The 24,833-nt window shown below is 39.3% G+C and overlaps 1 protein-coding gene across 2 annotated transcripts in view; it reads left to right on the forward strand.

Moving 5' to 3' along the window:
* The window catches only part of WDR26 (WD repeat domain 26), a 36,508-nt gene extending 15,543 nt beyond the window's left edge, over positions 1 to 20,965 (forward strand). Inside the window, exons 4-14 of one of the 2 annotated variants that reach the window (XM_056852739.1) lie at positions 4,713 to 4,849; positions 5,948 to 6,045; positions 7,123 to 7,279; positions 9,464 to 9,602; positions 12,323 to 12,463; positions 13,161 to 13,280; positions 13,788 to 13,933; positions 14,277 to 14,355; positions 14,845 to 14,974; positions 17,777 to 17,962; positions 19,972 to 20,965. In XM_056852739.1, the coding sequence (XP_056708717.1) occupies positions 4,713 to 4,849; positions 5,948 to 6,045; positions 7,123 to 7,279; positions 9,464 to 9,602; positions 12,323 to 12,463; positions 13,161 to 13,280; positions 13,788 to 13,933; positions 14,277 to 14,355; positions 14,845 to 14,974; positions 17,777 to 17,962; positions 19,972 to 19,997 (1,359 nt within the window). In that variant the 3' untranslated portion in view covers positions 19,998 to 20,965. Of the gene's footprint in view, positions 1 to 4,712; positions 4,850 to 5,947; positions 6,046 to 7,122; positions 7,280 to 9,463; positions 9,603 to 12,322; positions 12,464 to 13,160; positions 13,281 to 13,787; positions 13,934 to 14,276; positions 14,356 to 14,844; positions 14,975 to 15,994; positions 16,266 to 17,776; positions 17,963 to 19,971 lie in introns of those variants that run through there. The other variant, XM_056852737.1, reaches the window with a different exon arrangement.
* The last annotated feature ends 3,868 nt before the right edge of the window (positions 20,966 to 24,833 follow it).

Below are 24,833 nucleotides of genomic sequence, written 5' to 3' on the forward strand. Positions count from 1 at the left end.
GTGGCTGTAGCAGCCTCAAGGGGGACCGCCCTCTTCTCCTCCGAGACCTGAACTGGCCGAGCAAGGGGAGCTTCCTCGGCCTCCCACACATCCTGCCGCGTCATCCACCCAGCACAGGTGCGACCGTGCCCAGGACTGGCCAGCCCGCCTCTCAGCTGGGCAGCGGGGCTACAGCTGGTGTGTGGCGGCACGCCGCCGCGTCTCTGCAGCCCGGCTCCTTCTGGCTGTCGGTCGGCCAGTTCCTCACCTCTCTGCTTGGGGTCTTCCCTGCCCTCACGGACGGATCAGGGTTACAGGGCATCTGGGTTAGTCCTGGACAGCCCGGGATGGGGGCATCTGGGTTAGTCCTGGACAGCCCGGGATGGGGGCTGTCCCAGGACAGTGGCGGCGACCCCCCATAAAACACTTCGCGACCCCCTTGGGGGTCCCGACCTCCAGGTTGAGAACCACTGAAATAGAGGAAGCAGGTCATACAGAGTTACAGTTCCTCTGTTTGGGATTAGGTTTTGTGGTAACAGTGCATAGAAAATATGGTCATAAAAATCTAAAATCCTGAAGGGTGAAAAATAAGTCTGGCTTCTAAAAAATTTTGGCTCCTAAAGTCAGATAATTTGTCAAGGCCTTTTTTAATGGATAGTAGTTTTTAATTGCTGTAAGCCCCTCTCCGAGTCAGTTTTGTTGTTGTTGAAAAGTTACAAATATAATAAAGGTATGAAAGCTGACTATGATTACTCCTTGATCAGAGGTTTTTCACATTTCTGGGGTGGAGTTTTCGTCACTTTGAAAAACTCTCATATTAAATTTTGCTGTCCTAGCTCAAATTAAACATTTATTTTGTTCTTGTGACTGAAATAATTCTTCCAATGTCAGAGAAATAAGTAGATCCCAATGGATAGCTGTTTTAGTCTGTCTGTAGCAGTAGAAAAGAGCAAGAATCTAGCTGCACCTTAAAGACTAACAAAATTCCTGATAGCATATGAGCTTTTGTCAGTCACAGCTAAAGAAGTGAGTTGTGGCTCACGAAAACTCATACCCCGCCAGAAGTTTTGTTAGTCTTTGAGGTGCAGCTAGAGAAATATGTAGTGGGGGAAGAACAGGATACAATCATAAGTGGAAGTCATGCTTTTGCCCTCTTATATTCTACATCCAAAGGTGTGTAAAAAACTGTTGATTTATGGAAATCAGAAAGGCCAAGACATTCTGCACTTGTTTCAAGGTGCCCTTTTACATATGCTGCTCATATCCTATATGGAAAAGGTGGGGATTTAAAATAGTAATTTATTAAGTCAAAACATCAGCTGCTACTGTTGAATCTGGATAGTAATAAGTAGGGGAAAAGTAGCATTTTTTCATCAACGATGAATGTTGAGCATAAGACCCAGAGTAAATAATAATACAATGCCCATGTGTGTGTTTATATATATAAAATCAGATGATATTTCTTTCTGCTACTTATTCAGTAACTAAAAAAAAAATCTTAGGAAATTTTAGCTGTTTTGTCATCCAGAGTTGGAGTGTAAAAACCAGATTCAAAGGGATAGCTGCAGCCTAAATGAGAAAGTCATACTGTAGCGTGAGACTTATTCCCCACAACACTTAAAGAGATTTTGAACTGAGAATTCCTCCAGAAGCTCTGCTTCTGAAACAATAGCAGCTTCACATCCCTCTTTGTTTTATCATAACAGAAAAAGTTACTACCACCTTTAACTTTTGATAATACAATATAATCTTTTGAACCGTGAGTCCTATTTTCCCTCTTATTCGAGCAACCGGCAGCTGACCAAAACACCAGCTGAATCTTTTTATTTTTTATTACTTAAAGAAGAGATTCTTTCAATTAAGCAAGACATTATATAATAAAGATATAAGATAATTATGCATACAGAAAATGTGGATATGCAGGCTATTATAATTAGAGTTCCTAACATTATTAATACATATCAAAATTGATTATAAAATTTAAAACAAACCAGGTTGCAGCCTTTTGTCTATTGCTTTTAGGGATTATCAAATAATCCCAAAGATCCCAACATTTTACCAATATTAATGATTCTTCAACCTCTGCATTCTGAGACTTCAAAGGAATTCGATTTGCTTTTCACAACCATGTATATTTATAGATAAATTTATCTGATCATTCTCTAAAGTTAATTCTCACAATCATGTGACTACTTGTCAATATCTGTTTGGCTATTGTAATAAGTGATAACAGCACAGACGCAAATGACCACTCAGCAAATACTTACGAGCTCAATCTGAGATAGCAAGGTAGAAAGCCAACTCATGAAAAGTACTTTCCCAGGCTTTATTTCTCTAAAACAAAGGAAGAAGAAAAAGAAGAGTTGGTTTTTATATGCCGACTTTCTTTACCACTTAAAGGAGAATCAAACCAGTTTACAATCACCTTCCCCTCCCCACAACAGACACCCTGTGAGGTAGGTGAGGCTGAGAGAGCTGTGACTAGCACAAGGTCACCCAGCTGGCTTCGTGTGTAGGAGTGGGGAAACAAATCCGGTTCACCAGATTAGCCTCCACTGCTCATGTGGAGGAGTAGGGAATCAAACCCGGTTAGGGTTGCCAACCTCCAGGTAGTAGCTGGAGATCTCCTGCTATTACAGGTGATCTCCAGCTGATAGAGATCAATTCACCTGGGAAAAATGGCTGCTTTGGCAATTGGACACTATGGCATTGAAGTCCCTCCCCTCCCCAAACCCCGCCTTCCTCAGGCTCCGCCCCAAAAACCTCCCGCAGGTTGCGAAGAGGGACCTGGCAACCCTAAACCCGGTTCTCCAGATCAGACTCCACTGCTCTTAACCACTACACCACGCTGGTGCCTTATCTCTGTTATGGGGATGAAATCATTGCTACTGCGACAATATGACACCTTACAGACAAGGGGATGGATCCTGAGTCTCCCTTCTGCTAAGAGAGGACTCTTATGCTCTGGAGTAAAAGTCCTTCGTTAATGGGAGGGTGTTGTGGGATCCAACCTTAACAAATTTATTGAAACAATATCTCTTGTGTGCCAGAGCCCACAATGTCTGATTCTCTACCTTGGTTCACAGTATTATTCCACAGTAAATTCACTGGAGTTTAACATGCTACAGTACTTAGTTGTAATGTACAAATGGCATGTGTTGTGGAAATTATGGTAATGGTGTATAGGCCACCAAACAAGCATGGTGGTAGTAATCTTCCCTGAAATTTATGCATCTTTAGAATCTTGCTGGTATTGGGGGTTCTTGAAGCTGAGACTGAGATCACCATCTCATTAGCTGCAACTAGCCGCTTTAAAAACAGTGTGGATTAACAAATTATACCATGGGATTTCTAGTTCGGTTCTGCTTTGCTTTATGCTGATCTTGCTCTTGATTTTTATGACTCTGGCCTAACACAGGCATGTAATGCTTCATGACATAGTATCCATTGTTTCTTTACACATTTTTTTTAGCATTTGCACATAGTTTATTCCAGTCTTTAGAGAAATGAACTTTTAACATATTCAGAAATCATTACTCATCTCTAGCAGTATAAATAAAGCTAAATATGTGCCAATGAATTTGCAAATGTTACCTTTCCCTCTCTTTTCCCTCTCCTGTTACCCTTCCCTCTCTTTTCTGTCTTGCCATTCCCTTACCCTGTTGTCTTCCTTTTGCTGAAACTAGATATATAAACTCCCTGGGAGAGAGGCATGTCTCTTTTGCTTATTCTGTAAAACACCAAGTACACTGGTGGTGGTATATTAACAAAAGTACTGCCATTTGAGCTTTCCATACCAGTGCCAAATATTCTCCTTCCTCTCCCCCTTACCTTGTATCCAAAAATATGTTAATAATCTGTCATAGCTATTGATGAGAGATCTAATGTTCAAAATAAGGAAGTTTTCCGATAATGGAAAGATTAATATCGGCTATTGAGTTCTAATTGTAGAGAGCAGGTATTCTTTGCTTTCCTTGGAGACCAAGTTGGGAAAATAATACTTCAAGTTCAGCCAGTTCCTGAATCATGTTTGCTGTGTTGCAGTGTATGCTTTTACATATAGTAGATTTAATCCTTAGGCCCTGCACATATACAAATGTCGTTCTGGACTAGCCCTGCCAGTTTAGCATGAATTCTCAGTACTGTCATTGTACCTAAAATAGCTGAGTTTTTAAAAGTGATGTATGTGATTCAGAGGATTCCATCCCCAGCTTAGTAATTATTATCCCCATAGAGGAAATTGGAGGAAGATTGAGAAGGTAACTTTGGGGTTCCATCATGTTTTATGTAGTCATGTGTTTGGAAAAGTGTATGTTTCAAATTAGAAAAGGAGGAGAGGTCATGGGTCACTTATAGAACACCTGCTTTGCATGCAGAAGGTTGCTGATCAACCCCTGGCATCTGACAAGTGTTGGGAAAGAGCCTTTGCTTGATACTCTAGTCTGCCATTTCCATTGTAGAAGACAATACTGAGCTAGATGGTCCAGTGATCTTTTTATGTACATAACTCAGCTTCGTATGTCCACTTGGCTGACTTCTGGTTTTTGAAGCATTGTGTCTTGGTGAGACCAGAAGGCTGTTCAGAATATCCCTGTATCAATGAAAGCATGCCTATTTCTGTTTGTAAAGGGAAAAAATAGAATGGTCTGTACTCTCTTGTTTAGGCTCAGATGTTTTCTGAAATTTCAGTCAGCCTTTTCCCCCTACCTGACTGCTGCTTTCTGTCATGTCAGAGGATGAAGTTTTTGCTGCTGCAGCAAAAGTATCTAGAATATCTGGAAGATGGTAAGGTTCTGGAGGCACTTCAAGTTCTACGTTGTGAATTGACACCATTGAAATACAACACAGAGCGCATTCATATACTCAGTGGGTAAGTGCTTTCGTTCGGTATCAACACTACGATTTCTAAGGATTTTGACAGATTTGTGTAGTCTGGCTTCATTTAAATGAAAATGCATCTTGGAAATGTTTATCTCAGTTGAGCTGTGCTTTTCCTGTTGGGAGTTGGTGGGAAAACTCTGTTACAGAATTGGTAGAAGAACATGCCCTTCTTGCTTCTATCCAAGCATTCATATTAATCTTAAACTTAAAATGTGTGATTTTAATGGAATTATTTTATTGAATTGGATTTTATCATGCCCTTGAATCTTCATGGTTTTTTGATTTCTCACCAATTGCATACGAGAAGATCATCTTAACTAGAAGAATTTAGGCATGCTAAGTTGTTGAAAAATAAAGCATTTGATTTTTATCTATTTAAAGCATTTTAGCTGCTTTGCTGCTTGGAATGTCTTCAGGGCAACAAATAAAACAGCACTAAATAAAAATATGAACAATTAAAAATGTACCAAAAGTTTTAAAAATTAAATAAGGAATTTTTAAGCAATATTAAAACTATTCAGTTCTCAAATGCTCAGTGATGGAAAGTGCTGTCAAATAGCATCTGACTTATGGGCAACCCACAGGGTTTTCAAGGCAAGAGACAAACATATAGTTTGCCATTGCTTGCTTCTGCTTAGCAACCCTGGATTCTCTTCGTGGTCTCCCATCCAAGTACTAACCAGGGCTGACACAGCTTCTGAGATCAGGCTAGCCTGATCCATCCAGGTCAGGGAATTAGGATTAGGAAAAATTTAGCTCTACTCACATATCTTGGGAAAGGAAGTACCACAGGTAGGCTACAAAAAGGATTTTGGTTGCCATCTGTCCAACCATAGAAGGCAGGAGCATCTGGAGCAGGACCTTGGAGGATATTTTTAAAGAGGAGACTGGTGTATACTGGAGTAAGCTGACATTCCAGTATTAAATGATAAAGTTGGAGGTTTAGACTTACTGTGTTTAAAACTGGAGGTTCTGCACTGATCCCGTCATTGTGTCAATGAGAAGACTATGGAATCTGTCTGTTCAAACTTTGGAAAGATCTATAGTTCTAAAACATTTCAAGTATGTATTTCATTTCACTGTGCAGATATCTGATGTGTAGTCATGCAGAAGACCTGCGGGCAAAAGCAGAATGGGAAGGAAAAGGAACAACTTCCAGATCTAAGCTTTTGGACAAACTCCAGAGTAAGAAAACCTTTACTTTCCATTGCCTGTCTGAATCTCCGGGACATCCCACTCTGAAGAGACTAATTGAGAATTATATATGTATTTTCTGTAACAGTGGCAGCATAATTCTGGATAATGGTCACTAGTAGTACCTTATGCAGACACGGTGCAACTGTCTATCTGCTGTTAGTTGTTTTTGCTTCCATGTAACTTGATTTGATTCAGGGGGAGGGGGCTGCCCATCAGTGGTAGCTCTGCTTTGCATGTAGAAGGTCCCAGGTTCTATCTCCAGCAAGTAGGATTAGGTAGTCGATGATGTGAAAGACCTTGAGCCTGAGAATGATGATTGGTCTCAGTAGCCTGGTACAGACCATAGCCCCACATGTTCACTGAATGCATGGGAAGGGAGAGCAGGTAAGGGTGTGCTGGCCCTATCTCGATGCGATCACCTGGTCTTCCTCAGGGGCGACCCCACAGATGAAGTGGCTGAGCAAACTCTCCCCATGATCAGCAACATTCAGAAAGCAGTGTCACTGATTGCAGGGAGGGGTGTGTGTATGCATGGCCACTTGTTCCATGCTGTCACACCCTGAAGACAACCGGGAGATCACGTGGAGGTGGGGCAGGGGCAGCATGTTTGGGCCCCCGCGTGTTCAGTGAACATGTGGGGTTATTGTCTGTACCACAGACTAGTATAAGGCAGCTCGATGTGTTCATGTATCCTGTGAGGCTGTTCCTCCCGCTGAAGACTCCTTGTGTCGGAGGCACACACCAGCAGAATGCCAGTGGCACTGTCTTTGCTACTGGCTTGGAACTCCTTGGGGGCAAAATTGGTGGCAACTGGACATTTCCACAAGAATGAGTTGGCATTAAATGTTTGTGTCCTTCTCTTGGTAAAAATGAAGAATTCAGGATCCTGTAAGAAGATCTTAATTACCCAAGCTTATTAGTTAGCATAAATTAGAATCGATGTAGTTTGGTGAGGGAATAGGTATTGAAAAGCCTTGCCTTTTAATGACATCCCAAGTAAAGTATTGAATTATTGAGTTGAACAATTACTAATTGCACTGAAATTACTTTCTTAATTTATTGAAGCTTACCTACCACCATCAGTGATGCTCCCCCCAAGGCGTCTGCAGAATCTGCTGCGTCAAGCTGTGGAGCTACAACGAGACCGGTGCCTCTATCACAATACCAAACTAGATAACAGTCTAGATTCTGTATCGCTGCTTATAGACCATGTTTGTAGTAGGTAAGAGAGCCACTTTGTTTTTTAAGGACAGCAGCAGTGTCTTTAAGTGCAACAATGTTTCTTAAAGCATATTTACTCCTTTGTGGAGGAGTCACGTATTTTTAAGTTTGAATGACCAGCAGTTGGTGAAAGTAGGTTTAGCATACATGGATATAGGCATGGTTTAGATGCCACAGCAGTCATGGTTTGCTGCTACAAATGTTTGAGGAGCTTCAGTCTTGTCTGCACAAACCTGGTACCCCGCTGCTCTTTTTCTGTCCACTTGAAGAGCCCCGTGGCGCAGAGTGGTAAGCTGCAGTACTGCAGTCCAAGCTCTGCTCATGACCTGAGTTCGATCCCAACAGAAGTTGGTTTCAGGTAGCCGGCTCAAGGTTGACTCAGCCTTCCATCCTTCCGAGGTCAGTAAAATGAGTACCCAGCTTGCTGGGGATAAAGGGAAGATGACTGGGGAAAGGCAATGGCAAACCACCCCACAAACAAAGTCTGCCTAGTAAATGTCAGGATGTGACGTCACCCCTTGGGTCAGTAATGACCCGGTGCTTGCACAGGGGACCTTTACCTTTAAGATAAGTTAGTACTATTTGTGTACCAAATTATAGTTTGCTGTCCCATCCATATCGGCAAACTGTAGCTGGCAGCCATAATCAAATTTCTGGAATCCTGATTTACAGCATAAGTGCTAACTGTAGTTTTCCCAGTTGAGATGTAACAGCTTCTGTTTTGGGGCAAAACATAATTATATTACTGTGCATGAGGGGAGCTGGAGGGAGCAGATTTGCATGAGCAAGTCTGAAGCACCTTCAAGACTTGTTCACATAGTTGCAAACCATGATTTCTGTTGAGTCCGCACTTGAATCTTACTCCAAAATTATCATCAAACAGGTGAGGAATTCCAGAAACTTTCTGGGAAACTGAGCGGTATTTTATGTAGTCACTTAAATTGTCTGACACCTCAGAACCTGAAATGTTTCTCATTCCTTTAATCCCTTTCATGCTGCAGTTCACATCCCTGACCTTCCACATCTGTCTTCATCCATCAGTTGCTTACCTCAGATGCTGTTAACCTCTAAGGATCTTCATCCTTCATATTCCATTAATGACTTGGGAAAAACCCTGGGTTTTTAATTCTTTTAGTAAGAGAATTTATTGTAGAACGTTTCCTTATTCATGACCTATTCTGTCTCTGGCAGTTGAGAATGAATCCTATTGGTCTTGTTCTACATTAATGCTGGGTGCTATTCATCCAGACTTACAACTTGCAAGATTGGTCCAAACTAGTTTGGACATTTTTCCAATTCCAGAATCTGCTTTTATTGATTCGGACTTCTTGAGTGTAATTCAGTACTGATATTGAAACTTATGACAAAAGAAGATTGCAGTTCTTTACACAGTTAAGATAAAAAATCTAATTTCAACAAAATTTTGGTTAGTTCTCAATATAAGAATGCAAGGTATTGCCTAGAACTGTAACTTGTATGTGGAAGGCATCACAATGTTTTTAATTGACATTCTTATTTATATGTAATTGAGAATTTCTTTCCTCAAGCACTAAAACACAAACATGAAGTCATATAAGATAAATGCTTAATTTTTAGATGTTGCTAGCTGCATTCTATAAAAATGCTTGAAGTAGTTTACAGTAACAATATTACAGAAACAATGGCATAAAAATCATGCAGTAGAGTACAAATGGCAGGGTAACAGATGCTATCATCAGTTCAGCACAAAGAAACTTTATGATGAACTGTTGTACAACATTTCAGCTTGTTATTACCCTAGTCTGGTCAAAGTTGGAGGCGTGTTGTTTTTCATATTTTCAATGGCCAAGATGTAAAGACCTATTTTAAGCAGATAAAGCAGGTTGTCATTGGAGAACATCATACTCATAAGGCTCCTGGGGACATGGAACTATTTGCAGTATTCTTTGGATCCTGACAAATATTTAGGATAATTCACATGTACAAGTGAGAACAAATGTGACAGCTTGAATAAATGAAGATATAGAGAAGTGAGGTGTAGTATATTTGTACATTTTTACTCTCCCTTTCTAGATGACATTCAAGATGACTTGCTTGATGGTACTGTGGCCAATGTTTATGTTCAGTTTAGCTGTCTGTACTAGCTCAAGTAGAAGAACTGTGATTATATTGCATAATTTGTTTTGTATTTCTTTCTGTTTGTCAGGAAACAGTTCCCATGTTACACACAACAGATACTTACAGAACATTGTAATGAAGTGTGGTTCTGTAAGTTCTCCAATGATGGCACTAAACTAGCAACAGGATCAAAGGACACAACTGTTATTATATGGCAGGTTGATCCAGTAAGTATGTAAAATGCCTGTGTAAAGCATAAAATTAAGCAAATCAGTCATTCAGCTGTAATGTTGATTGTGCTACATGCTATCCTAGATGTCTGGTGGCATTTTTACTTCTGTCCATTGTGTGACTGTGTCATGCTTTCTAGTTCAACTTTGTTTGAGCAACTGCTCGATTTGATCTCATCCAGAGGCTTACAATAGAATTAAAGTCTGTTTAAATGGGAGATACCTTGTTGAGGCAGTCCTTTGTAACTTTAAAAAATCAGAAGGATATATGTGGCCCCTATACTTGGGAAGGAATTTCCTTCCACTTTGTAATGGTATGTTTAAAAGAGTAACCATGTTAGTATGTTGTAGCAAAATAAAACAAGGTGGCACTTTAAGGCAAAGCAAGTTATTTCAGCATAAGCTTCCATGAGTCAGACCTCACTTCCTCAGATGCATGATACAAAACAAACATTTCACATGAGCAAGTTATCCTGGGTGTGTGCTTTTTTCCTCTGAACTCAGGGACAAATTAATAATGTCCACTAGGGGCCTGTATACCATCACCACTGGCTTTCACCAGCCATGACGACACAGGTCCAGAGGGCAAGTGGTAGGCTTCACAGCAGCCAAAATCCTGTTTACATTGGGCTGAGAGAGTCAGCTGAATTGGTCCAAAACAGGACCCAAAGACGGCCCAGGGGCCTCCAGGCAGGTCACTGTATCAATATTGGAGGGGAGGTCCTGGCAGACCGACAAAATTTTATCTACAAAATAGCTCGCAAAAGCCTCACAGTTGATTGCCGAATCATTACAATTTTGGGACTTCTTGTGAGGGAAGTCAGTGATCTGATTATTTTAAATAATTGTGCCAGGCGAGAGCTAGTGGAAGCAATGGAGGCTGCATAAAATTCCTTTTTTACGGCCTTCACCGCCATCTCATACGATTTCATAAACGTCCTATAGGATGTTCTTGCAGCTTCGTCACAAGTTTTCCTCCAAATTCGTTCTAGCTGTCTAAGCTCCCATTTCCTCCTTTGTAGCTCCAAGGTATACCGTGGAGCTAGTTTGGAGCAGGGGTAAAGAAGAGCAATCTCATTGATGGCTTCAGAGAGACGGCTATGCCAGTCCTCTACCAGCACATCTAATGAGGCCTCAGATCCCGCAGAGTGTTTTGGAACCCAATTGGGTCTATCAGTCTCTGCAGGCGAGCATAAATCAACTCACCACCTATGCAGGGAGGGGCTGGCAAACCCAGGCGGGCCTTCGGGCCTAGTGATCTGACCCAGGCACTCTGTCAACAGATCAGATCTATATTCACCCCCATGCCAAAGATCAAATCCAGTGTGTGGCCTGATTGGTGTGTGGGTTCTGATACAATCTGAGAGAGTCCCAGTGCCTCACTAGGCCTGTAGCCTGCAAAGAAGCAGCCGTATCGGCATGGATGGTGAAGTCCCCCAGGATTATTAGCCTGGGTAACTCCAAGGCCCCACTTGACACCACTTCTAGAAGGCCCAACAGGGTATCTGTTGGTGCGCTAGGCGGTCAGTACACCAGCCAGATAGCCAAACTCTCTTCAGCATCTCACACCAGGCCAACACAATCAATACTGGAGATCTTTGGAGCAGGGAGGGCCCTGAAAGAGACTCCTGGATGAGTATTTCCACCCCCAACCCTTTATCCGGGACTGATGAAGGACTGAGAATCTGGGGTGGGGGGTAGCTATTTCTACTGTCTTTGGAATGGGAATTTTCAGAACTGTTAGTAAGTGAAGTTTTTGTATATAGTTCTTATTCTCCAGTTTGTTTATAGATAAAGTCTTATTGCCACTACAAATGCGTTGACCAGGTTTACAGTTTGCCAGTTGAAGCAAGACTGTGGTTTAAATAGTGTGCTGGGAATAGTTAAATTGTGTGCTGGAGAACCATTTAGTTTTCATAAATATCAGATGGGATCAAAGTCTTCCATGACAAAATGGTATCACTGCATGCACAAGTGGGTATGTGATTTTTGCTGATTCCCTTTGCCAAGGGAGAGGTCCCCAGAATTCTAGAAGTCACTTCTTGAAGAGCCCAGGAGGCAGTAGAGGGCAGGCAGGAAAGGTCTGTTCTGCAAGCATGCTTCTGATAATGGATCATTCTGGTGTGAATACTACTATAACAACTTGAAACTTCCCAGTGCTCCCTCAAAGCAGTTTAAATAATATCTTGTTTCTAAAAAGCTTTTGTTCCCTTATAATTACGTTGAAACCTTAGAATCCTTGTTATTTCAGGTTTTAGGTGCTTAAATTTGTCAGTTCTTGTCCTTAGTTCCACTGAGTTTTCTTTTTTTGGCCACTGATGCCTTTTTAAGATTATGCTGCTTCTGTCTACATCTGAGCATCTTGTTTTTCATGATGACTGAGTTTGAATAAGGACATGTTCTCTGTACAAATAAGGAAGTAGTCTCTGATTGCTTACCACTTGCTTTCTTGTTCATTGTTTGCCAAGCTATAGCTTTTTTAAAAAACTGTATTCTATCAAGGAGGCAGAAAGTAAATGTGTGTGTGCCTACTTTACGGCAAAGTGGACCTAAAAACAAGGATTTTTCTAAATTCTAATCCTTTATGCGTTGCTCAGTTAAACTGCTTGGAGAGGAGGAGGAAGAGGAGATAAATTAGGCTTTAAAGGTAACTTCTTGAAAGACTTTCCAAACCAAGTGGCCAGAAATACTCAATTACAGTATTTTCTTTTTTGTAGGATACACACCAGCTAAAATTACTCAAGACATTGGAAGGCCATGCATATGGCGTTTCCTACATTGCTTGGAGTCCGGATGACAACTACCTGGTTGCCTGTGGCCCAGATGACTGCTCTGAGCTTTGGCTCTGGAATGTGCAAGTAAGGAGTGTTGATGCAAAAGTTAATATTATCCTATTCGTTAGTAGAATCATAGAAAGTATAATTGGGGTTTGGGGTATTTATGAAGTGGAATTGGATGCTGTGTTCTGTGCGTAGTACAGAGATACAAGCTTGACAACAGCCTGGAGCTTCTTTTGCTGTTCTTTCATTACAAGTAGAATGGAAATATTGTCACTAGTTACATTCAGTGCTAACAGTCAACGTTGTTAGTCTTGTTTATATCATTTTTGTACATGTCATCTGCTGCCACATTACACCCAAGCTATAACCAATTCCTTTTCTCGGGATTCCAGCACTTTTGATTCAGCATATAACACTTGAAAGAAACCATCTTAATTGTTCCTTATAAGCTTTTTAAAAAAAAAACCTAAATCAGAAATGTGACATAGTATAGTTTAGTCTCTAAGTTATTGACAAAATATGAAGGGGCAAATCCACTTTGGGCTTCTTTATTCACAATTGGATATATTTACAGTACATTGACTTCAGTGGCCTTAAAAGGGCGTAACTCTGATTAGGTTGGTGCTGTTAATCTTCTTTCTTCTACGTGTCTGTTAAACTGTGTTTTACCTGTTTGGGTTTTAACACCCTGCCCGTAAAATGTGGATATCAGAACAGACATGCTCACATATTCATGTATTCCACCTCTCAGTGATACCTTTATCCATTATTACAGACAGGAGAGCTGAGGACAAAGATGAGCCAGTCTCATGAAGACAGTTTAACAAGTGTGGCCTGGAATCCAGATGGAAAACGTTTTGTCACAGGAGGGCAGCGTGGACAGTTCTACCAGTGTGTAAGTGCTCCTTTTCTTACATGATTCTTCTCAGCTGTCCATAAGGAAGAGTGTAGTCTGTACTAGACTACCCTTTATAACGATTTTCTCTATGAACATCTTCCCTAGAGGTGACAAGTTACAGAATCCTACATTTAAAGTTCTTCTATATTAGCGTTTATTAAAGAGAATTAATTTTTAATACTTCAAATTTTCTATAGTGTTTATCAAAGAGGATTAATTTTTAATACTTCAAATTTTCTATAAATGGCTTTTCCAAAGATGTTCATGTTCCTAAGACGATGTGCCCAGCCAATAAGTGAACGTTACTCCCCATTAGACGCCATTAAGTCCTTATGAACTTTGTTGTGTTGTGCAGGTTTTTTTATTTCTCAGCATTATTTTTTCTTCACCGTGTACACATCCTTCTGCGCTGGTAACTGATCATGCGCCAAAACACAGCTCTTTTTTTCTTGTTCTCGGTGACCAGCTTTTCTGATTCCTTCACTGTCTACATTTCCTGTCTAGGACTTAGACGGCAATCTCCTGGACTCCTGGGAAGGAGTGAGAGTGCAATGCCTGTGGTGCTTGAGTGATGGGAAGACTGTGCTGGCATCAGATACACACCAGCGAATCCGGGGTTATAACTTTGAGGACCTTACCGACAGGAACATGTAACTACCTTTTCCTAAAGCTGTATGACTGATGTTGTGTTAGATAAATGAATATCACCGTATAGCTTGGGAAAGCATTTGTTCTGTGTTAATGACTTAATTCCATTCTTGTAATTCATATGCCAGTTCTAAATGGGCTTTTCCAAAAACAGTCCGAAAAGGACATAGCTCTACCAGTATGACTGGTGGGGCAGACATAATTAGAGCTTTTGTATCTGTGAGGTCATGGTAATAATGGTGCAGTGAAATAATAAACGGTGATAACAGCAGACAAAGAATTGTATGGAAATATTAACTTGAATCAAAAGTAATACTGACTCTGAGCTGTGTGTTTTATTTTCAGAGTACAAGAAGATCATCCAATTATGTCTTTCACTATTTCAAAAAATGGCCGGTTAGCATTGTTAAATGTAGCAACTCAGGTAAGTGGGCAGATTTTTAAAAGGGGGAGGAGATATTGCTCGTTTGAGGGAGAAGGACATGTGGCAATCATGTTATAATTTCTGGCATGCAAATAAGTGATCTCTCGCTATGCTTGCTTTCTCTCTTGTCACAGCAAGAGAGAGAAGACTTCAGCTGGCCCTGTTCCGTTCTCTTGGGGCCTACAAACCCAGTGTGGGGGTGGGTTGCTGCAGATATGGCAAAGGATGAAGCCAGCCTCTCCCAGCCTGTTTGTAGCCTATAGGGCTGATGAGGTTAAAGCAACATGCTGCTCTAAAGCCATATGTGAAGGAGGGACTTTCACTACACCTGCCTGTTTGAGCCATCAAGACACCTAAAATTAACAGACTTATTTTTCTTTCTGTTCACTTTTTATCATTTTCCTTTTGGTGTTCCATTGTGTGGTGGGATTTAATTATGGGCAGGCTACCGGGAATGTTGTTAATCTCTATCATGCTCTTTGTTCTCAGGGAGTTCATTTATGGGATTTGCAAGACAGAGTTTTAGTGAGAAAGTACCAAGGTGTTACACAAGGGTTTTACACGATTCACTCATGTTTTGGAGGCCATAATGAAGACTTCATCGCTAGTGGCAGTGAAGGTAACATTTTTTTAAAAAATTGACTGTGTGTGTGTGTACATACACATTTCAAGCATATACTTCCTACATTAGTAAATGTTGTTGTAAGTCCTGCCATTCCCATATTTTAATTATAGAAGTGACTGTTCCCTATAGCAATGCTATTAAAAATAATGAATTGCTCACAGTAAAATAAGCTTGATCACAGAATGGGGTGGGCAGTAAGTAGCATGTGTGATTCTGTTCATAGCAATAGCTTAGTTGTGGTAGGACAAGTGGTGTACAGGGATACTTTTGGTCAAGTGACTCTGGTGAGTAACAGCCTTTATTTGGAATAGATTTGTTTTTTTTCCAAAGGTAGGTGTGGTCGTGTCATTCCAGATGGGTTCTGTCATCTCAAGCATAGTTAATTACGATGAGAGAAACCAGTCTCATATCCTGTAACAGATCTAGCATTCCTGTACCCTTTGGGTTATTTGCATGTTGCATACTTAGGGCTGACGGTGAGTGATCTGGAATAAACACAGCCTTCTTCTAGCATTGCCTCAGTTGCATTGAGTGGCTTGTTCAGCAGCTTTTCTAGGCAATAAGAATGATGACTTGCTCTGTATTGATAATGATAACAGTGATTAATACAGAGTAAGCAACCGAATGACTGTAGCTCACAGAAGCTTCAGGCAAAGCAGGTTTTGGTCTGAGCAGGAAGGTAATCTTGTTGCTGGACTCTCCAAATAAACTATCTAAAAGCAAAGTTGTTTCTTTGCCTGTAATTACACTTTTGTAGCTGTCTTGTGTCTTCAACGCATTGCCGGTTATAAATAGCTATGTCGGTTCTCATGCATGCCTTAACCCCTTATCCTTCCAAACAGTTTCCAGCCCAACTGTCCAACTCTATTGGCTCTTGGTGTGTCAGTTTATTTGTATGCCACAGGGCAGTGTGGACAGGTCACTTAGTTACAGCCTACTGTTTGTTTGACATGAATGTAAAGATTAATTTATCCAGGTCAACTTAGAACAGCTTTTTATTTTTTTCATTTTCAGTGTCTAAAAACTACCCAGCTGTAGTTGAAGCTGATGGCACCTTATTTAGATTCGGACTGCCTGAGGCTCTTGCCTCTTTGCACTGAATTGTTGCAAATGTGGCTGCTGTGAAAAAGTCTCTATGTACAAAAAAGTAACAGATTTAAATGTCATAACCTCTTAAATGTAAAGGTATGTTCTCAGCTAGGTAGGCATTTCACCTACCAGCCCCAAACATTAAAGGGTCGTCTGCCCTGGGGAGAAAGTTGACTTCTGACTCCGTGTATGTGGACATAAAGTAGCACACAAAGCGGCCTCGTCTTTGAGAGTAAGTGCTGAATGTTGCGGCCTGAAGGTGAATACTGCAGTGACTTGAAGCTACACAGAGAGAATACTTATACTGGGAGATTACAAAAGCACATACAAGCAGGGGTGTTCGATGCACGTTCAATGTTGTGGAAACGTTTAAAAAATTGACTTTGAGCTGATCTAGACAGAAAGTCGTTTCTCGACCAAATGATTCTAGGAAGCTGGTCATAGCATGCTTGATAAGGGTTGGGAGATTAGGTTTTGAATACTTTGGGAGCTGGTTTTAATATTTTAGATCATAATTCATTGTCAGAAGTTTTGAGAGAGAATGCTGACTAAAAGGATATCTTGGAAGTTTTTCAGGTAGCTGCCCTTGTCTGAGTAAGAATAAATATTTTTTTAAATCACTGTAGGGTGTTTAGTATTTAGCAAAAATCTCACTTTTCGCCAATCACTGTGACCGGTGGTTTTTCAGTAACACAGAAAGTTGCATGCCTGACATGCAGTCAGTCCTGGGTGATCTGCTGTTCAGATGGGTGCTGTGATCAGTGTTGATGCTTGTGCAGTGAAAGGAACAATGATGGCACAGTGTTGCCCATATTGTGAAATTAATATTCAGATGGATGCACATTTTTGGCACAATTACCCTGTAACAGCGCTAACACAGCTGTACTCATATACTTAAAAGAAAATAGAGTGTAAATCAGTCTCATTTCAAGCCTTTGAAATGGATAGTTTTGTTGTCACTGCTATAGATGGGTAGAAATTACTTTGGTAGGATGACATACTTAATAATGGCAACTATGGACCTATTTGGATGTTACATTCCCTCCTCACTTTCCTCTTCATATGGTGAGATCCACACTATACCCTGACTTGTCTACTTCCTCCCCTTTCCTCCCTCTATTCTGTATTGTGCATGGAAAGGAGAAGAGATCCCACAGATGTTTTGAACACAAGATTTCGTATCGCCCTGGATAGTAAAACCGCTAGAAAAAAAGGTTTCAATATCCAGGCTTGGAAGGGATCCCCATTCAAGTAACTTCAGGACCTTCTGTTCTGGGGGGTCCACATACCATGTATAGGGTCGGCCAGGAGGAGAGGAGAGAAGTGCATTAGCCCAGGGCTTAATCATAGTTTCAATGTATTTATCTAGAGGTCTTGGTGGAGAATGTAGCATCCAAACAATTCTTATTTGGAACATACAAGAGCCTGTTTAAATATGTTCCAGCTACCTATACATATCTTCATCTTGAAGAGGTGGTCAGTACTTGCTTTCAGTTTTGTATATGGCATTCCTAAGGGGAAGAAATAAACTTCTTAAAGCTGTTGGATGTACCATTCAGCAAACCTCTCTGAAACAGTTTTCTGATGTGAATGGAATTTTAATGTGAGAATAGTGAATGCCTGGATCAGTGCCATATCATACATTGTCTATAGATAAATCTAAATTTTAGGATGGCTCTCATGTTTCTTCAAATCTGTCTGTCTTAGATCACAAAGTATATATTTGGCACAAACGTAGTGAGCTGCCAATTGCAGAGCTGACAGGGCACACGCGAACAGTCAACTGCGTGAGCTGGAACCTGCAGATTCCATCCATGATGGCCAGCGCTTCTGATGATGGCACTGTTAGAATATGGGGACCAGCACCTTTTGTAGACAACCAGGATATTGAAGGTAAACAATCTAATTTATGTGTGAGAAGAAACTCGTAAAATTTGAGCTCATCTTGAACATTTTATTGGCTTTGATGCCTCAGTTATCATGAACATACATCTGTCAAGCTGTGATAAAATGATACAGGATAGAAATTCAGGCTGCTTCACCTTCATTTTGAGAAATCTCAAGTTCCTCTGTAATTCCCTTAAGCTCAAAATCAGAAGGACAGTACTTCACCGCACAACCATCTGAGTAATAGTTGTACACCCATTTTGGGTAGAAGAAAATACCCATGACCAAGCTAAAATGAACAGCAGATGACTGTGTATTCAGAATAGTAGGAGGGAGAAAGGGAGAAATGTTATAAGATAGAATTAATTTCTAATCCTTTTTTGTTCTTTTGTGTTAATTTTTTTTATTTGTCATATTAAGGGATAGCTAAATAATGGAAACTGATCTTTACTGCTTATTTGTATTTGTTGAAATAGGTGTTTAAAGGGGGAGTGGGAGGTGTGGAGAATTTATTGAGAAAAATATTTCTTGATGGGTTAACCTAACGGTTACTCTTTGATTTAATTCCTCACATTTATTTGGTATATGAAAATATAAAGAGGATTACAGGCATATCACTTAGATATAAAATACTTATAAAGCAATTGAGTAGGGGGATTAAACTGTTAGCAAAAGTATATACAATTTAATTATGGACAGAAGAGAGTGAGGGGAAGTCATTTATGCTTTGTTATTTTTTAGATTAGAAATTTTTACAGATTTAATCTTATATTGTTAAGTCTTATGGGGAAATGATGTATAAAATGAGAAAATAATAAAAAATTATTAAAAAAAAAGAATGGTAGGTGTTCAGTTCTGACCGTGTATGTTTGCAGATAGAAGTATTTGACTAGGCTGCTAGTATACTGTGAACTGTCTGGGATAATAGCTTCATGAGTTAAGGAAGAGCTAATACATCCTTTTTGTGAGAGGGAATCATGCCTCCTTGTAGCTCAAGTTGATGTGGCTTTTGACAGACCAAAACCCTTTAAAAAGTATGCTGTCATGCATGAAAAAGCTGCTGCCCATCAATTTGTTGAAAAGGGAATTCAGAAAGGACAGAGTATGATTTAATATTAATGATCTTAAAGAATGAAATCTGCAGCTGATGTACAGTTCTTGATAAGACATTGGCATCCTTTTTCGGTTGCAAATTGAAAATGCTAGTTATGTGCTGAAGGAATTTAAGGTAAACAAAATGTAAGGTATTATAATGTGTATAATATAATCCGAATGCATATATGTTCTCCAAAACATCTTAGTCTTGAAAAGTCAAGAAATCTGAAATCAGGTTCGGGAACTAACATTTGAAACTGATGCTGGTATAGCTGCTCTCCTACCTTGAAATGAAAGGATATCTTGCTTATTTTGTTAATTGAAGATGTATCCATTACATGGCAAAAAGTGAGCTTGAATAACTAGAGCAAACCAGAGCTTTAATTATCGATTACTTCTTAAATTTCAGCTGCAGCCTTATTGCCCCTGTTCCTCATATCTCTGGCACTTTTAAAATCAATCCTAGTTGGCCATTCTGAAAACAGCAAAGTCTTATCTAGGTACTAGTCCAAACTTCAGGGAGCTTATCCTCTTTTCTCACTGGTCAATATGCTTTTCCTTGAAAAGATTACCATCACAATTAGAAGTTAGCTTACAAGCAAACAATTTGCCCAGGAAACAGGCTTTCATTCATTATACCCTCACAGTTCGTGAAGTACAAAACTCTTTTGCCTGGTCACAATCCCCACATTGTATGTAAAGTAATATGTAAAGCAAGCAATTTATGCTGAACATGCAGATTTAGTAATATGTTGATTGTAAATTCACTGTTTACTGTGAATAGGTTTCTAGTTTTGTTTTGAAGTGCATGCCCTTACATAAATATGAATACATGTTTCTGTATTACGGCTGAGGTTAAAATTTATTATTAAATCCTTAATTTTTTTCTCTTTACATTCCATCCTTTCCCCCCCTCTTAGAGGAATGCAGTAGCATGGATAGTTGATGGTGAACTTGGAGCAGACGACTTCTGTTTAACTTAAATTTAGTCGTATTTTAAATGGCTTGGGATTTGGTGCAAACAAACATGATTGATAGCTGGACAGACATGCTCATCATGGAAAAAAAAAGAACCATTTCTGAAGCCCGACTGGGGCCAAACATTTTACCACCTTGCTTCATAGTAAACAGTTGAGATGAAGCACGTCGTTAGAACGTTGTTGGACACCATGTTGAAGTAACCCCCCATCGGTTGTGAAGAACTGTGCTACATTCAGGCTAACCATTGAACTCCATATATACATTTTTCCCTTCTGCCATTTTGTCAGGCAGATTACTGTTCTTGTTGCTCTTCTGTGTAATGAAGTTTAAATGCTTGTTTGGAAAACCTTTTTATTTAACAGTTTAGAAGGCTTGATAGAAAGAGTGCTTTAGTCTGAAGAGTACATGTTGGATAGGAAAGTATTTCCTTCTCTTGTTTCTCTGAGTCTCTCTCCGCCTTATTTAGCTTGAGATCTTTGCAGCTTGGTTCATGGATTCTAGCCTTGCCCGTTGCGCAGTATATCTACACCCAGATGTTAAACCAGTGAATGACATGAAAAGCACTCTCAGTATCACACTTGACAAAAGGTTTTGTACTTTTCACATGGCTTGTTGCCCCATGAATGGGTTAACAGCACAATTTTTTTAACAAAGTAAATTATTTATAGCATTAAAATGACTTCATTTGTATACATTTGGAACTTAAACCAGCTTAAAAAGTGTCATCGGCAAGTAAATGCAGTATAACTGGTACTCCTCTGGAGTGTTGTGTAAGACCATTTGGCTGGCAGGAGTTTTACACAGAGTATATGAAGTATTATTTTAAAAAAGATACCTTGTTTACCACCATAAAAAAATTGAGAGCTTTCACAATCACCAACTAAAGAAGTACAATGTAATTTCTGAAGTTAATAAATGGAAATTCCAAATTGGCCTTAACTTGTGCAATGATTCTTATTTAAAGTTCTAGAATGAGGGCACTACACGTAACATTATCATAAAAAATTAGTAAGATGAGTGTCTCTTTTAAAAAAAATTAAAATGCATACATTGTATAAGCTTTCCATATTGCCCACTGGCTGAGGCCATTTTCTGAAATGGTGCCATCTATGGCTTGGCACTAGGAATGGATTCTTGACTTTCGGTGTGCAAAATAGTAAAATGAAAAGAAATCTAGTTCAGTGTCTGCTCTGTTGACTTCAGAATAGGTTTTGACTTCCCCCTCAGTGAAAGGATGAAAATGGCACTTAAGGGCCACCCTCAAGCTTAAAACTAACAGGAAAGAAAGCAGCTCATAAGGAAAAGAACTATCAGTGTTGTTGTGAGACCAGATAAAATAGAAAAGAAAGATGGCAAGAGGTCATTTGGCTTCAGGAGAAGAAAGATCCAGGATTGGAAGGAAATTTGTTTGTCTTTGTGCACATTTATTTTAAATGCACAGATTCTGTGATGAGGACAAAAGAGTGGCCACTCAGCACCAGTGTGTATCCCTTAACTCAGATTTGCTTTAGTTTTCCTTCAAAGCCTTTTGATTTGATGAGAAACTTCTGATTTAAACTTTAAAGCCGAACAAGTGGTATTCTAGTACCTTAATACAGGCAATTCGGTTGTTTTATATCCAAGATTCTTCGAACAAATGCAAAACAATGTTTTAATTACCCAGCTCCTAGGTAAAGTGTATGTGCGGACCAGGTTTACAGAGAAATCTTTAAACAAAAGAATGACTTCCTCTTGTGTCTTAGATGGATTGGGGAGCAGCAAAAAATCTTATCTATTCATGAGCTCCTTTAAGCTGCTTCAGCTTATTTTATTTAAAAAATAAAAATAAAATAAAAAAAAATATTTTATTTGTCCATTCACATGTAACCTCTTAATTTGACATGAAGTTTTTTATTATTGGCTTTTATAGTCTACTTTTCAGCCTGTATGAAAACACTTGCAGATATTCCCATTCTGTCTGCTAAGACTTCACACCTGTGTTTCTGACATAGTGCTAGAGCTGCTTGCGAACACGGAAGGATCTTCAGGAGTTTAGAGAGCAAGTCAGGGACTAAATCTAGTGTGTACCAATAATGGTTAATTTGCATTCACTGATTTCTATAGGGTTTTTGGTCTGAGGCTTGTAGTTACAGCTGCCTGTGTAGGCGGGCCCTCTACACAGTTCTGAGCATCTTGCTTTCTTTTCTTCCAAATGTTTAACACCAAATGAGGCTAACTAGAGAGCACCAGGGTGGGCTCATGTTTTCCTCCCTTATTAAGGAACTTGTGGATTAAATTGAAAGCACTTCATAGTATGGAGTTAAATGAGAGGTATGTGTTTTGAGAGATAAACTTAGTTATGTAATATAGGCTATGCAACTTTTAAATGGAAGAGCTTCAGATGGGGTAGCGTATTCAAGCTGCCAGATAGACACTTATCACTGGTGTCCGACAAAACACTGAATCAAATGAAACCAAGTCAAGATTTTCTTGCTGTAAAAATATTTGACTGTGCTAATAACAGCTAATATTCCTTTTGAGAAAGAGGTAGAGATGAGCAGCCTAAATTCTTCCTAATGCATTTCTAATTTGTGGATTGATGAAAAGCACCAGTACCATATTTCAAATAAACCAAAGTTAGGCATTAGTGGAAGTTGTAGATGAGGAATAGGTGTATCTGCAACATTCACTTTCATATATTAGAAAAAAAAAGGCTGCTGTACGCTGTAAAGGCTGGAGCAATCACTAATGTCTGGCCATACTGTACCCTGGGCAGAGAAGGTGTTATATGTGAAGGAGATAAAAGTAGTTCACATTTTGCCTTAGGTTTTTGCACCCATCTACTCCAAAGTATGCACACTGGCTATAAATCACTACAATACCTTACTACAGTGCTTCAGGGTTGAATCAGGTAAGTTTTTTTTAAAGGAGGAGCACAAAAGAAGAAAATGGATTTAATTTTTATGCTGCCCCTAACAATAAGTCTTGTAAATGTGTGACTTAGTTCCCTCACCATTCTTTAATTTATTGTTAAGTTTCCTCATTAAAGTTTAGTTTGAAACAGAAAGCAAAACACAAATTTTAATGTGAAGTCACATAATGTATACTATCCAAGTTTTGCCAATAAACATTCTGGCTTCCAAGCAGGTATTGTTGAATGTAATTAATCTAATTCTAGATGTTGAGTGCCATCTTAAATAAAATATCCCACCCCAAACGATAAATAAGGCTTTAAGTTGACATGTTTTCTCATAAACCAGTTCTATGCTGGCAACACATATGTATATGGGGAAGGGGAATTGTAAAGATTTGTTTTTTTTTTTTTAGTTAACAGCAGAAGAATGTCTAGTTTGTAATTTGGGGTAGAAAGGGAAAGTGAAACCATTTTTAGTAAGACTTGATGCCCTTTGTCAATACCCCAAAGCACACAAGTTGCCTCAATTTGATACATTGCAAGCAAACCGTTTAAACTGGAGTATAAATCCTGTATATGATCAAAATGTATATTACATTGGCTCGAGTCCATTTTCAGCTGCCATAGAACAAATTGCTCATTTGACAATTAGTAGAATTTTGGAAACACTTTGACACTTTTTGAACAGGGTGGACTTAATTTGTGCAGTGTTGTCTGCAGTAGCTGCTCTAGTTGCTGGAACACAAAGTAGAAACCCATTTCCTGTTTGCTGATTCAAATTATCTGGGTTCAGCAAAATGTGTGTATGTGTGGTATGAACGTGTGTGCGTGAAACACAAAGTCATGGAACCAATTGTTCTAGGTACATGTCATGTTTTACTGCATACTTTAAGTCATGTGTGTATGTGAAGTGTCCTGGCTTTAAGATTTTGGTTAATACCAATATATTTTTATAAATTTGAAATTTAGTGTGCTCCATCTTTTAAGTGTTTCATTGTTAGGATAAATGTACTAGATTTAATTCTTAACACTTCTTGGCACAGATGGAAAAAGTTTATCGGCTCCTTGAAAACGTATGAGGAAGAAACAGATTCTCAAAGCATGTGTATACTTACAAACCAAGCTGTAGAGATCAAGAAAAGAACTTTTGTTGTTCTCAAATTTCTAAATTGTCAAGATTTATATGGAGTTGTGGTGGAACTAGTTAACACTTAGAGCTTTTGGTATGTAATGACTATTTGCTATGGACTGATATTAAATGTTTCAAAGGATTGCGTTCTTAAACTTTCTGGATTTTTGTTACTCTCCTCTTGGATGATATTAAGTAGTTTAAAATTTTCTTTACTATATAACATTAAAACATAAGAAATCTGGGTCTCCATATTTATTTTCACTTGTTTTACTAATTATTTACAGAACACCTTAACTTTTTTTTTATAAATATGTAGTATATTAAACATATCTTTAAAATGTTCAGTTCAAACAAAATTCCTGATTTTTGTTTTTATTGGGGTTTTTAAAAAATTACACTTTTCCATGTTGGTGCATAGCACTTAACAAATATTTGTATTCCCTTTCTTTCCAATTCAATAAACAGAATTAATAACTGGACTTGAATAGTTCTTAGCCTTCTGAGCTTCAGTGCTACAGCTACCCTTTGAATTTCTATTTCATAAGGATAGAAAGGAGCAGAAGTTCTAATCCGAGGCCTTAAGACAATGGTCTATATCCCTTTTTGTACAGAGAAGTGAATCTCAGCAAGCATCTAGTCTGTACTACTCCTGGATAAATGCACCCGTGATCCCATTTATGATCATCTCCCACTCTCACACCTGCTTTCTGTGCTACTTACTCATGGGACCAGAGCTACACAACTTGTATTCACAAGCCACATGGTTAACCACCACT

This window comes from Euleptes europaea, chromosome 7, assembly GCF_029931775.1.
Source record: "Euleptes europaea isolate rEulEur1 chromosome 7, rEulEur1.hap1, whole genome shotgun sequence".
Lineage (NCBI taxonomy): Eukaryota > Metazoa > Chordata > Lepidosauria > Squamata > Sphaerodactylidae > Euleptes > Euleptes europaea.